Genomic DNA, 15,834 nt, shown 5'->3' on the forward strand with positions numbered 1-15,834 from the left:
TTTCATATCTAGAAGTTTCAGTTTAATACCAAGTTATTTATAAAATTTGATAAGCACTCGTCAACCGGAAGTGGCAGTTTACTCTTGTTCGATTTTTCTTCCACTATTTTTTTCGGCCCCTTAAAGATGCGTGCTCTTCACGAAAAAATTCAAGTATTATTCTTGTATCAATGTGATAATAATAAAAAAAAATCACTAAATTTTATAAACCGGAAGTGGGATTTTTTCCTCTTAGAAAAGTCAAAAATGTTGTGACTACAATTCTTTCCACACCCCTGAACGTATCAAGCTGAATAATTATATTTGTATTATTTATGTACTAACTTAAGAGCTGATAAGGATTTGGTCAGAATTCGTTCACTGGTAGTATTTTTTTTAAAACAATATTTCATTATTTTATTTTGACCTCTTAAATTATTTTTATTTTCTTGATATTTAATGTGTATAATAATTATAGTTATTTTAAGTAATAAAAAAAATTCGAACAAAATTCGGCAACAACTGGAAGTAGAACTTTTGTCTTGTGTAAGTTTCCCTACATTTGTACTCAATTTGCATTGAAAATGTTCTCATAACCAGTGTGTGTGAACGTGTATGTGTGTTTAATGATCGAATTTTGTTTTATGACCTTCTAATATTCCTCAAATACATAGATAAAGTCATGGGCTGGTTACATCCGAATTCTTTTAGTAGCATTTCGATCATAAATCGACTACCTGCTCAAAAACCAGCAGGACAGTTGCACAAATTTTGATGAGAAATGCTGGAAAATCTTCCATACTGTCTATATCTGGCGTCATCAGACTTTCACTTCCAATTAAAGGAACACTTGAGCAGAAAACGCACACGGACCGATGACAACGTCTACTGTACTATCTGGTGGTCAACAAAGAGGTCGTCAAGCTCATCTTCCAATCTCAAAAATGTGTAAATGTAAACGGGCACAGTGTTGAAAAATAGTTTAATTGTATTTTAACAAAACGAAACTTACTTAAAAAAATGACCTTCATATCATTTGTGTTGTATGTGAATTGTATTAATGTTTTTGGTTATGTTTAGGTCATAGTAAGCATTTCGATAAAGATGTAGAAGTGCCATCGTCGCCTGTGCGCGACCGGGAAGCTAAACATTCGTGTAATAGCAATAAAAAGGACAGAAATACAACAAAGAGACTAAACAAAGAATTAGCACCGTGCAAGTAATAAATTTGTATATAAATATTTTTAACAAAAATGTATAGCAATGTGAGTTTCGTATGCGTATATATTAAGCTAATTTGTCATTATCAGTACAGGTTTACCGTTTTATCTCGAGAATTACTGGCGAATATGTCGCCAGTGCGTGTCTTCCCTTTTGAAGACTTTTTCTAGATGTAATGGTAGATCTATGCTTAGTATTATAGTATGGTAGGACTTTGCCGTTTGCTCTTAAGACATTTTTTTTGCTGATATTGCTTCTAATGAATACTTACGTAATTTTTTATGTTATTGCAAATGGGAGAGTTCTTGATTCAGATTTGGTATTTTCATTTAAAAAAATACAGTAACAATACAATTCAATATGTAGGAAACACTACAGTCGGCCATTTTGATTGATACACTCCATTAACACCAATTGAAAGTTAATAAATAGTGAATGGGAGCACCATTAAACATTTAATCGCCACACGTTTGTGGAAACCGATTCTATTATATTATTATATGTGCTTAGTGCCAACCCTTGACACTACCTATTGAATATATTACAAATTAACGAAAAATATTGACTTTTTTCAATGACATTAGTATCACAGGATATTTTTATGTCACTGAAGAAACCAAAATTAATTTAGAGCCTTAAATACGAAGGAGCGCGCACCTGAAGTGGTTAAGACCACAAATGATCTCGTTTTTTACATGCTTTTGGCATTTCTGTTCGTTTTGTCATTTTTTTAATTTAGAAATCAATATGGCCAGTGACTTTGCATGGCCAACAACTGTAGTATTTCCCTTAGTATGATTTGCAATCATATAGTAGATTGAGTTGATATCTGTACAAAGTAGGCTTCGCAACAGTCTTATGTTGCTGTATAATAGCAAAACATTTTGACTCATTATTAATCCGTTCTATTTTAAAAATGTATTATTAATATGTGGGTGAGGCAATTATTAATCGCAATGTAGTTGTATGTGTGTTTATGTTGGCAGCACTGTTGTCTCTTCAGATTTTGTGCAAGTTTAACCGTTTGCCCGCGGCCGTCTTCTACGAAAGCTTTATGTGACAAGTCTGTAGCACGGCTGTCTTCCATAGAATTTCTGAACTTTGCACGGGATTTTGAGCCTTATATGCGCCTATTTCAACTGTTTTAAGGTTCAAAATTGGTTGAATATATTACTGAGAGTTTAATGCCAACTATTCAATTTGCTTAAAATGAATATATACCAGTCAAAATTAGTTTTTTATGGAACCATACTGAAACCTCGTTTATGTGACGTCACGTCTGTTGAACAATGGCGACCATACGTCTCAATTGTATGAAGAATGATTATTTGACAATTAAGCCAAAACTAAGAGATATATTATGTATTTTATTGTTTAAAATAATACTTTGTGTGTTAATTAACATATCTGGTTACTTGAGTAAATATTAAAATCTGTATTTAAGGTCGAAAACTCGATTGCCAAATTCTCGAAAAAGGTGCCGCACCGCGTTCAGGGCTTGTTCGCTATTTATTTATTGCCGTGGGTAAAGGGTTAAAATTTCTAGATCAATTCCATTGACGGCTATGCCTTTCATTTGCTCACCGCATATCCTAAAATGTTTTTTTCTGCGGTAGGAACAAACATAGCAACTTGAAACCTGAACAACAGTGATAAAAGATATACAAATATACAAAAATCGAGTATTTCCAATAGAAGTACAAATACGATTACATTGCAACTGATTAAGGGAAAGTAAAATAATATGTTAATGCTAATTATTAATAAATTAATTTATTGCTATCAGTTAGTAGTGAACCGTAGCACCATAGATGGCACAAAAAGTACTCAATAATGTCGTTGAGTTATTTTTTTTTTAATTTAAAATTCTATTGGTCAACGACCTTAACATGACTATTGACTTGTTGTTTACCATATTTAATTAGTTAAGAAATAATTTATTAAAATCTGAAGCTCTTTTTTCTTTAGTAAAAGAGCTTCGGAAGAAAAAAACTAAATTATTTCTTTAAAATCCAAAAATGGCATGTTTAAAATTATTCTTTATTATATGTAATTTTAAATTACGTCACTGTACATATTTGCTTAATGCCTCATATATATATATGTATGTATTTTAAAAATTAACCATGTTTTTTTTATCTAAAACTTTATACATATTAAAATTATATTTATATTTATATAAAATTGAATGTTTTTTTGAAACACAGTCTATTATATTTTAGAGCATTGTTAGAAGAAATGGAAATACATGACGATTCATGGCCATTTTTACTGCCAGTAAATACAAAACAATTTCCCACTTATAAAAAAGTCATAAGATCCCCAATGGATCTATCAACGATAAAAAGAAAACTTCAAGATCTATGGTGAATATATATATTTGATATTAATTTATAATTAAAATCAGCTATTGTTATTGTTATTGATTTTTTCGGTGTTTATTTTCAGTTACAAATCAAAGGAAGAGTTCGCCTCCGACGTCCGTCAAATATTCCACAACTGCGAAGTGTTCAACGAGGACGAGAGTCCCGTCGGACAAGCCGGCCACGGCATGAGGCGTTTCTTCGAAGACAAATGGAGTGCGGTTTAATTCACTGACCAAAAAAAAAAAAGCAGCACGACTGTGATAAGATTATTACGATAAGCAATTCGGTGCAATGGTGTGCCGTCTCACGATGCAATCCAAAAAAGAATTTATATACAAGTCAGTACCTGCGAGGAGTGTCGGCCGACGACGATGCATTGTTTGATTATTCCTCAACTGTCATAGCTTTACGTTTAAGTTTTTTTTCTACGATGTGTGATCGAGACGGGTCTCCGAGGGTCTTCGGAACTCTCCAATCGTCTCGGCCTAAGTCCTGTCCGTACAATACCGGCGGAACAAAACTGGCAGAAATCTCATTCTCTTTGAGGTTATATATTATTATGTATGTATTATAAGTATAGGTTGCTTTCGTCCCGTTTTATGAAATATTATAGGTTATGTTTTGTACGTCGTACTAAATGTAATGTTTTGCATTGCAAGTTTTCTAAAGCGATTATTAATTGATTATAAGACTTGAATTGTATATTGTAATTGTGCATTTTTTCCTTATAAACGTTAATTTTGTGATCGTGTGTGAAGAAGTCGAGAACAAAAAGACTGGTGTGACGATTTTTTAAGTGTGATCCGAGTCGAATATATATACCTATAGTATTGATTTACATTTTTTTTTTTAGTTTTAATTATTTCTTAACAATAACTATTATTGTAACATCGAAGAATATCTGTAAATAATAATTTATTTATGTACTTATTTAAGAAGAGGTTAACTTTCATTATTATTATTATAATTGCGAGTGTGTAATCGCGTCCGTCTTAATTATTAAAAAAAGTAATGATAATAATTTATTCACTGTCAAAAAATAAAAACGTACGTAATGTATAAAAATAAATATAATAATTTCTGTAAAAATGTGTGTGTACATATCACAATTAAAATTTTTGCTTTGTACATCGATCTTACATACTCGACGAGTACATTCCGGTCGGGCAGTTTAAATTGTAACGGCGCATTTACACCGATGTTGCATCGGTTTGTACCGTGCCGTGAAGTTTCACTAGTCAAATTAAACATCAGTCTATACTGTACATTGTAGATTTTCAATTTAGGGCATTAAACAGGCATAATGAAAAGCAAACACCCCTGCATAATAGTCTCGTTCGTTTTAATTTTTTGATACTTTTTTTACAATACGATGATAAAACTATACTATTATTATGATTGTATTTTTGAATTAAGCCAAATTTTGTAAATACGTGTATAAGTTAAAGTAAAAAAAAATGAGAATGTTCATTTAGCGACAATTTTTAAGTATTTTTATTTAATTAATTACACATTATTGAAGACGTAATGAAAAGAGACGACGAAATTTAAACAGTACCCCAGTGATATTTAAATTGTAAGGTAGTCGATATTGCGTTGAATAGTCGTAGTTACGTGAAATTTATAAATGCCATCGATACTTATTATTAAACGTAATTATTCTTAATTTTGCTGATTTTTTTATTAGTTATGTTGTATTGTTTTTTTTTTTTTTTTAATCAATTCTCATTCCTCTCGTGTATCAGTATTATTATTATTGACGAATTTCTAAATCTCGATGAAAAATAGGTATGTAATAACGTACGCGCATTCAACATTAGTTTTTTCGATTCGAGACAAAAACAATTGAATTTTAATTTTTTTTTTTAATTTTGTTTTGTAATATATACATATATTTGAAATATACGTTTACAAAAAAAAACGTTTTTGGTTTTTATTATTTTATTTAAACTTCAAAAGTGTGCATAAAAAGAAAACAAACAAAAAAAATTCTGAACTTTCCTTGCATTTGGATTAAACCAAGGAGCAATTGAAACAAATTAGAAATAGTAATTAAATAAAAAAACAAATGAAAAAAAATTAAACGAAAAAAACAATACGTTCTATTTTACAAAATTGAATTTGTGTGCTGTAATAAAAATAAACTAATGAATAATGGATGTGTGATTTTTTTCTATTCACTTGAATTTTTTATCGGTAGTTGTGACGATTCGTAAAAATGATATTTGAAAAAAAAACTTATATAAAAATAAAATGGCTAAAATTAGTGATTCGATTCAGTTTCTTGGGGGGTAACCCTTTCTCATTAGGATCGCGTGCGTAACCTCAGATGGCTATAAATATTATAATTATTACACTACATGTTAAATTTAAATGCTCGTAATGTGCGCAGACAAACACACAACACGGCTCGAAAGGGCTTTTATTTTTCCTGTATAAATTGATTAATAAATAATAATTAAAAAAAAAATGGTATATTGTTACAATGCGCGCTCTACAAGTTGTATTTGTATATATTAAAAATAATAACAATGTATGATTATAATGAAAATGTAATATACAATATAAATGGTTGTATGTAAAAGGATTTTGAATTTATTTATAATAAATTATAGAAAATGTATGCCATACTCCAATGTCTTTCAATCACATTCACTTATACTCCCCTGTTAACCCTTTGTCCGCGGCAATAAATATAGCGAACAAGCCCTGTACGCGGCGGCACCTTTTTCGCGAATTTGGCAATCGAGTTTTCGACCTTAAATACAGATTTTAATATTTACTCAAGTAACCAGGTAAGTTAAGTAACACATAAAGTATTATTTTAAACAATAAAATACATAATAGATCTCGTAGTTTTGGCTCAATTGTCAAATAATCATTCTTCATACAATTGAGACGTATCGTCGCCATTGTTCAACAGACGTGACTCACATAAACGAGGTTTCAGTATGGTTCCACAAAAAAATAATTTTTGACTGGTATATATTCATTTTAAGCAAATTGAATAGATGGCATTCAACTCTCAGTATAATATTCAACCAATTTTGAACCTTAAAACAGTTGAAATAGGCGCATATAAGGCTCAAAATTCCGTGCAAAGTTCAGAAAATCTATGGAAGACAGCCTCGCTACAGACTTGTCGCGTAAAGCTTCCATAGAAGACGGCCGCGGGCAAACGGTTAATTATAAATTAACCCTTTGAATGCTGACCAACACCGATCGGCGTTTTGCCGACAAGTTCATGGACTTGAAATACGCTGTTAAATAAACAAGAATACTACCCGATAAGCCTTTCCTAGTAGCATTGAACACGGGTCGTGAATCCGTGTCAATGGTTATAAAAACTGGTTTACACCAGAATTTCCCGATAAAAATCCCTAACTGGCGAGTATTTTAGATTGTGACTTGGCATGTAGATTGTGTGCATTACATTTTAACAACAATGAAGAAGATGGAACTAGTTTTGGAAAAATACATTCATTAATATACTTCTTTTATATTGTTGCAAGATATATTAAGAGTCTAAACACACCTTTACAAAACTCGAAATCCTCGATGGTATTTATCTAGGGTTTGTTTGAATTGGGTACAATTTTTATACCTGCTTTCTAATGGATTTCTAAATAATTATAATTGGAAATGTTCAGCGTGACGGGCTTTTAACAGAAAAGACGTCAGCACTCAAAGGGTTAACTGAAATAAGGTACATTTGAATAAATACACATTTCAATTTTTTTTTTTCATTTTTTCTTTTTTTAATGAAATAAACAAATCAATACACCTAAATGTAATGTTTACTACGTAATTTATCAAAATGGTTTTTATTCTCTTCTTTCACGATTTATACAAATGGAAATATACAAAAAAAATTGTGATATTTTTTAATACAAAATCGACAGAAAGAAATGAAAATTATTCGATTATATGTATAATGCTTAATTTATATATAATATATATATATATATATATATATATATATATATATATATATATATATATATATATATATGCACTATTCTGAGTTTAGCTAGCTTGTATTGCTTTTTCTCTTTTCGGAGATTTTCCAGCACCGTCAGTTTTCTTGATTGACTAAAAAATAATAAAATATAATATAATAAATCGAATTTAAATTTCCGACAATCCGATCAACACATCACAATAAAACTCACTAATTTCACATCGTTTTTTGACTCGGATTTAATTTTATTATTCGATTGAGCCTCCTTCTTGCCTTTAATCTTGTCTTTCGAATCGTCATTCAAGACATTGAACGTATTCGGCTGTGAAATTTCTAAAAAAACGAGAGAAAAAATTCATTATAAAACATAAATCATCATCAGCTGCTTCAATGCAATTCCAAAACGTCACATACCAGGCGGATCGTCGATGAGTTCGAGGAATTCTCGACTATCATTACTGTCATACAGCATTTTCATGATTACTAACTGTTGCGAATAATAGTCTCGGAATGCATCATCATTTTTCATATCAAATAACCACTGGAAAAAAAATAACAAAAATCAAAACAGATTCTAAACAATACAGAAACAAAAAAAAAACAATTGTATTAAAAATTCATACTTTAAATTTTTCATAGCAAGACTGAGCTTTCTTATTTATAACTTTAGCGCTTTCTTTAAACTTTTCTGTCTCCTCCTCGGACAGTTTCCACTGATCGAGATTGCCTACGTATTGTCGGACGCGTTTAATCAGCGTGACGACCGGAGAATTCTTCAAAAGCATCACTTTGGTAATAGGTAAATCTGCAAAAATGACATCAACCACATAAAAAAAAACAACCCTCCAATACCATTTCAACACAATTTTAAGTGTGAAATCATACCACTGAGTTCATCCAACAGTTGCAAACAATGATCCGTATCGGCCGCTTCATAGCCGAGTGTCGATCGAATAGATTTCTCAATTTCTAATAGTCTTTGTTCTACTTTCAACGCAGCAATTTTCTTTCTCTTTATTTCTGAAATATTCAATACAAATAAAACATTCAGCACAACAACAACAACACACACTTCAGCATCATCAGCGATAAAAAGCATACCCATTTCCTTGTCTTGTTTGAGCGATTGAACTTCGTCTTGCGGAAGGTTCAGATCCATTTCTAGTTTGTTTGGAATTGCCGTCGGTAATAAGTGACCATTTTCTAAAATTTACAAACTGTATGAACGAATCAATCAATCAACACAATATTTTTTAATACAGACGAGTGATATTATTACCTAATTCCTGTTTTAATCTTGAAATGTTTAGAACAAATGTATTTTGCCATTGTTGTTTCGCTTCGGGTGTATTGAATTCCGGACAGTCCTAATTTAAATAAATCGAAAATTATTCATCATATTAAGTGAATTAAATATTACCAACACAAAAAAAAAAGAAATTACCATGACTAGTTTAATTCCTACAATTTTTCCCGATGGCAATACGGCAGGTAAAACTCTATTGGCATTGTTTTCATTTCCTGAAATAAATTTGTAACCATGTTAAAGATCTGAAAGTGTTGAATATACACTACGTCCATATGTTTAAGACCAAACCTATAACTTGTTTTCTCACGTCCATAAAATTAATTTAGCGTGAAATAGTTCAAATAAATGAATGCCATTTTTTTCCACAAACCCTTAGCTTTAATTTGAACAAAAAAAAACAGGGATTATCCCATTGGTTTATTGTTTTTTTTGTGTAAGAGTTCAAAATTGTCTCAAACAAGCGGCGTGACGAATCGACATATGTTGAAATCCGACACCTTTTCTGTGAGCAGTTAATATTTCGACCTTTTTTTTTTACTTAATCCTGCTGATATGACATAGAAGTAGTTCAAAACAATAAAAACAAATGAATTTGGTTCATTTTAAGGCGATCAGCCAGACTTCGAAGTCGTATTAGCGAAGAAATTTATAAAATATAGAGAAGACAAATTTTTTTGAAGAAATATGGGAAGAAACAGAAATTTTACCATGGAGACTCGAGGAGCTGTTATTGCTCTTTACAATCAACACAAAAACCAGCGGTATATTGCCAAAAAATTAAATATTTCGAAGATTGCAGTACAACAGACAATAAAAAAATTCCGAAATTCCAACAATATTATGGATAAATCAAAATCAGGACGTCCCAGAATCACAACACAAGCATTGGATCAACAAATTATACTATTAAGCAAGCGAAATAGAAAAAGAACGGCACCCGAAATTGCATCTGAGATAGAAAAGACCACCCTCAAAAAAATATCGGTAACCACGGTTAAACGTCGGTTGATGGAGGCGAACCTTGGAGGGCGCATAGCTATAAGAAAACCTTTTCTAAGAAGAAATAATAAGGCGAAAAGACTAGCTTGGGCTCTTCAGCACCGAAATTGGTCAAAAGTAATTTGGTCCGATGAATCGAAATTCCAATTGTTCGGTTCGAAAAGACGAGTGTACGTCCGGCGCACACCCCAAGAAAAATTGATGCCAGACTGTGTGCTGCCAACAATTAAACATGGTGGTGGTTCCATAATGGTATGGGGATGTTTTGCAAGAGCTGGAGTGGGAAATTTAATTAAAATTTACGGTATTCTGAAAAAAGAAGGATACTTGAAAATTTTAAAAGACCAAGTTTTGCCGTGCGGCCGGAGATTATGTGGGCAGAATTTTGTATTTCAACAAGATAATGACCCAAAACATACCTCAAAACTCTTCAGGACTTCTTACGACAAGAAGAAGAAAAAAAAAATTTCAAAAATATGAACTGGCCCCCTCAATCATCCGATTTGAACCCCATAGAACTTCTGTGGGATGAATTGGACAGACGTACCAAAATCCATCGCTCATCATCTATAGATCAATTTTGGAAGCATCTTCAGGAAAGCTGGAAGTCCATACCTCTCACCACAATACAAAATTTAATATATAGATTGCCGAGATTATGTGCAGCAGTGATCAAAAACAAAGGTGGATTTTTTGACGAAAGTTCGGTTTGACGTTTTATTTTTTTTATCATTTTATGTTTTATAATTGTTGGAATATTTTGAATTATTTTAATAAATAGGTATTTTATAAATATAACTGCGTTTATTTTTTTTAAATTGGCCCAAAATTGTAATAAATATGTTGAAAAAACACTTTGGTCTTAAACATATGGACGGTAGTGTAGATAGGAACGAGTACCTGGCGTCGCCCAAGCTAAAATTATTCGATAATAGGCAGTTTTGACTGGTTAAAAATCAAATTATTTTGTGTTTTTGATATTGTGACACGGAACACGCAAGAGAGTATCCGCCGGCTACATGCATTCGGGAGTAAACAATGGAGACCCTCGGATTAGGCTGACCGGTACTCAAGTCAGTTCCCGCTAGAATTGTCAGAATCCCGGCGAGTGCGTGAACTCACTTAAACCTGTACGTGCCTGGACAATAGATACATAAATGGATCGGGGAAGCTGTGGTGAGCAACTTGTCCTTTATAAGGAGGTGCATGTGCTGCATCGGATTATTCTGGATCGAGCGCTAACTGCGTGTGGACCTTCTGAATCATTCAATAAATGCTGTGAAGCGACTTTGGCCTTTCATTTGAATCCCTGAACTCACCCCTACACAACAATACTTTTGCTCTCTTGAAAAGTTTTTTTTAACTTGCATTTTAAGATCACCTATAAAGTTCAGCTGTAAATAAACGATTTAACTGTACATTGAGAAAAATACTTTGTATCTTAAAAAAAATGTTTGTGCATTATTTTCGGTGCATTAAACAATCTCATACTGTAAAGTGACCATTAAAATATATGAAACGATCATTCGAAAAAAATGATTTTGGCATTAGAATATAAAAGTGGCAACGTTGCAGTGTTCCGCTATTGACAACTGTCAAAAGTGTTTACTTTTGTTTACGTATTACGTATGAATATGAATGATGATGTCAGGTTGTAGAGTCGAAGCCAAGGTCCGTAGGTGTCGAAGGTCGCAAGACGAAGAGTAAAAACGAAGTAATCCAGTAGAGAGAAGCATCGGTCGTTGTCGGTTCGTATTTTGGTCATTGTAATACACATTTAGGTAGCAAATATTCAACAATGATCAAAGCAAAATTTCTAATGCAATCTATAACCGTCGTTTAGAAATGCACACAAACCTTTTTTTAATGCACATTTATTCCATAAAATGGAAGTTGAAATTGTTCCCGTAAAAAAATAATCAATAAAAAAAAAAAACTCACCGTCTTCGTCATTAAAACTTTCGACAAACTTCTCCAAATCATTCTGAAAACATGACATAAAAATTCAACACCGAAATTACATGTACATAAAAACATTCATATTAGATCCACATATCATCATATATGTATGATATACCTGAGCAATAATACTAAGCAACTTTTGCTGCTTGGGAGCTTTCTTGCGACCCTTCCGAACGGGCGTCTCCGTGGGCGTTTCCATCGGAACGGCAGCAGGAACGGGAGCATCCACAGCCGCAGCTGAAGGCGACACACTATCATCGTCTTCGGCCCCCGTTGGAGTAACATTCGGAGACGACAATTGCGTTTTTATCTTTTTAGCCGGTGTAGCGGGAACTGGAGTCTCAGCCGTCTCCTCATCCAAATACCTGAAATAATCGAACATTAAAAATCAAAATATACAACCTTTCACTCATATACATATATGTATATAATTATATATATACGGACCTTTTAGGCTTTATCTTTCTACCGCTACGGCTTACGCTTTCCGGCACCGGAACGTGTGGCTCGTACACTGGAGACATAACCTCTTGCTTTATCGACTTTCGAGGAGCTCTCTGCAACATTGACATGCTTATTAACTCAATGCAAATTTTGACAAAACAATTACATATATCAAACAGCGTACTGGAGTGGAGTTTGCCGTTTTGACGGAAGGTTTTCTCCCTCTTCCGGAAGTGACCGTTCGGACGACATCCTCACTGGTAGCCGGTTCCGTGGCGATCGCTGAATCTGCAGACTCCGCTTCTATAAATAATACGATCATTTTTTAATATAAATTAAAGTAGACTAGTGGTTAGCATATATGCTTTCAAATATAGTGGCCACGGGTTCGAGTCCCACTGGTTGCTGCCGGCCAGACATTGGTTTGTGACTCCAGGTCGATCGTTTCCCATCAGAGTTTGTCAATTTATCTGATTTTCATTGAACCGGTTCCAAAAAAATTGGCAACCTTTACCCATTTCTCAATTTTTGAGTTTTCACCATCTCGAATTTCACCGATTCGATTCTGACCGTCTCAAAATGATCAGAAAATGTATCCATAGATGTCTCTATATATGATGCTTTGTAAAAATTGTATATCGATGTTTGCAATTAGCCAGGAAGGCGCATTGGGGTTGACCTATTAGGCCTTTCTGGTATATGTATGTAAAAATAAAATAAATTTATAATTACAATTGTACGCTTAATTGCATACCTTTAGCAATTTGAGTTTCTTCACTATCCTTTTCAGTTTGGTTGACGGCATCTTCGGATGGGTCGGTTGAATTGGTTTTATCAATTTGTATTTCAGGTTCAACTTCTGGTTGTTCATCTATTTTTCTCGTTTTAGCTGGTGGTTGTGCACTGCTATTCGGCGTCTCTGCGCCCCTTTTCTTAGGTACCTAAATATGTCAAAAGTTCATTGAAAAAATGTGACTGAAGATTTAATCGAAATTCAATTGCATTTAAAACGACACTATGGAGCTTCACACCACTGGTTAAAATTTCATTACAAACTATACAACTGAATTTACAACGTACGAATCTCAAAAAAATTATTTGATCATTTTCGCTATATACATGATAAACTATAGTTGTATAATCTAGACTGTAGTGTAACATTATGAGGATTATCTGCTGTTTTAGTGCATTTGGGGAATTAACATAAAGTGGCCGCTGGACATCTCAGAATCTGAGAGCGCGAGACGCACTTAAAACTGTACAAGCCTAAACAATGGCTAAATAAACAGATTGGGGAAGCTGTAGTGAGCAACTTGCCCTTTAAAAGGAGGTACAGGAATTCTGGAAAGAGCGCTTCATTCAATAAATGCTGTGAAGCGACTTTGGCCTTTCATTTGGATCCTCAACCCACCCCTACGCAACAATAGTATCTCCATAGTGTTCATATAATAAATGAATAAGTATATATATATATAGACGGCATACTTTGGCAACTTCTGGAACGGTTGGTTCCGTTTCTGGCACAGTGGTATTGTTGACAGACAGATCGGCTTCAACCTAAAAATATTTTTCCCAGAATTGTATACATTTTGTTCGCGAATTGAAAATACATTATTATAATTATTGTTTCAACCTCAGCCGTCGACTCGTTCGGAGTGTAAACCGTGTCATTTTGTTCAGTTGTGGTGTCGAGGGTGACGTCGGCCTTGTCGCCGTTGCTGGTGAGACCCAACTCATTCGTTTCATGCTCGATCTGAGCGAGTCCTTCGTTGTAATCCCTACGCTTCAACACTTTCTCCAAAAACTTCTGCTTGTGTTCGAAATAGTCAAAGATGTCATTGGCCGGCAGATTTCCACTGAGAGTGACAAAAATAAAATTGTAAAATAGTTGCATGAAACTTTTACATTACACGGCTAGCCCTTTGAGTGGTGACGTCTTTTCCATTGAAGAAAGTTTGCCAAGCTGAAAATTTCCAACTAGAATTATTTAGAAATCCAATAGAAAGCAGGTATAAAAATTGTACCCAATTCAAACAAACCCTAGATAACTACCGTCGAGGATTTCGAGTTTTGTATAGGTGTGTTTAGACTTTCTAATATATCTTGCAACAATATAAAATGTATTCTTCAAAAAGTAGTTCCGTCTTCGTCATTGTTGTTAAAATGTAATGCTCACAATCTAAAATGCTCAGCAGTTAGGGATTTCCATCGAGAAATTGATGCTATGGTTATAAATGCAGATTCCGGTGTCAAACAGTCTTTATAAACATTGACACGGATTACACGACCCATGTTCAATGCATTTTTTTTCAATGCTAACTGGAAAGGCTTAGCGGGTAGTATTGTTTATTTTTTACATACTTAAAATACAAAACGCCGATCGGCGTTGGTCAGCATTCAAAGGGCTAGGTATATTGATTGAAAAAAAATCGTACCTTTCTCCGGTTCCAAAAAAGTATATATTATATTTCTTCCCGTTGAGACTGACGATCTGTAACAGTAAACATTTGAATCAATCACTTGCAAACATGGTCGTTGTACGATATATTACGATCACACTATCTAGAGTGGAGGTGCTAAGTAAACACACGAAGCGTACATCGTGCTATGGAACGAGACGGATTTGACACTGTAATGAGATACAGTTCGCAATCGAGTTCAATGAATCGGAGAATGGAATACGAGCGAGGCTGTCAGATGACGTTTGGGTGGAAGTGCACCAGCATAGGGCTGATGGGATCGAGTGAATGAGTGAATGGAGAGAATGGAGAGAATGGAGAGAATGGCGGGAATGGCGGGAACGCGGGTGCGGGTCGCGGAGGGGTGCAGAGGGGTGGGGTGGTGCGGGTCAGACCTTGGCGGGCCAGGCGGGGTAGCCCTTGACTTTGGCGAACACGTAGTCTCCAGGGTTGTAGACTCGCGCTTTCTTGCCCATTGTCGAAATCGCAGCTGCCGCTACAGTTCGCGAGAGACGCGGCTAAACGACAAGACAGCCACGCAGCAAATAACGCCACGTTTCACGCCCATTGCCGACGCCGCCTTAATTTATACATCACTTCAACGTTGAACATTTGTCAGATGCGTTTCGAACGTCGATGGGAATGTCTCGCATTTTTAAATGGTTGTAGACTGTGTAAATAATTGAAAAGTCTGCTAATTTTATTATTTTAAAAAATCGAGCTTTGACTTGATTTGATTTTATCACACAGTTTTTGTCTATTTCAAAATCAAATAGCTTGTTGAAATGTCATAAAAATGTATGTTTTTTGCATGAATGTGTAGGAATCTCGTCGTCGTCATCGTCATCGAAACCTTCGAGAATATTCCGCAACAACAAAATACATCGAGCGGAACAGCATCAAGCATTCCAGAAAATACTACGCCTCGACGAAAGCAAATTCCTCTCGTACGCATCAATAACCACTTCCATCAAGCGTTCCAGAAAATTCTACGCCTCGACAACAGTGCATTCCTTTCTTACGCATCAACAAACCACCACCATCGGTCAGGCGATTCCAGAAACACTATAAAAGGAGGTACAACCCAAACAACGCCAGTCGACCCACAGCAGCAAGCGTCGACACACAGCAGCA

The 15,834-nt window shown here is 34.2% G+C and overlaps 2 protein-coding genes across 2 annotated transcripts in view; one reads left to right on the forward strand and one right to left on the reverse strand.

Annotated features, from left to right (window-relative positions):
* The window catches only part of LOC143915309 (uncharacterized), an 88,469-nt gene extending 82,849 nt beyond the window's left edge, over nt 1-5,620 (forward strand). The window contains exons 45-47 of the mRNA XM_077435879.1: nt 1,060-1,198; nt 3,423-3,566; nt 3,649-5,620. Of these exons, the coding sequence (XP_077292005.1) occupies nt 1,060-1,198; nt 3,423-3,566; nt 3,649-3,790 (425 nt within the window). The 3' untranslated portion in view covers nt 3,791-5,620. The remainder of the gene's footprint in view (nt 1-1,059; nt 1,199-3,422; nt 3,567-3,648) is intronic.
* A 1,706-nt stretch (nt 5,621-7,326) lies between these two features.
* Nucleotides 7,327-15,300, reverse strand: Jasper (JIL-1 anchoring and stabilizing protein). The gene is made up of 17 exons (XM_077435878.1): nt 15,096-15,300; nt 14,677-14,732; nt 13,875-14,097; nt 13,727-13,798; nt 12,996-13,182; nt 12,426-12,544; nt 12,245-12,354; nt 11,913-12,162; nt 11,777-11,819; nt 8,972-9,048; nt 8,807-8,894; nt 8,629-8,730; nt 8,413-8,547; nt 8,151-8,332; nt 7,942-8,068; nt 7,739-7,860; nt 7,327-7,658 (listed from the first exon to the last, which is right to left on the reverse strand). The coding sequence occupies exons 1-17, from the start codon at nt 15,174-15,176 to the stop codon at nt 7,593-7,595; spliced, it is 2,040 nt and encodes a 679-aa protein (XP_077292004.1). The 5' UTR covers nt 15,177-15,300; the 3' UTR covers nt 7,327-7,592.
* Between the last annotated feature and the right edge of the window lie 534 nt (nt 15,301-15,834).

Source organism: Arctopsyche grandis, chromosome 8 (genome assembly GCF_051622035.1).
Source record: "Arctopsyche grandis isolate Sample6627 chromosome 8, ASM5162203v2, whole genome shotgun sequence".
NCBI lineage: Eukaryota > Metazoa > Arthropoda > Insecta > Trichoptera > Hydropsychidae > Arctopsyche > Arctopsyche grandis.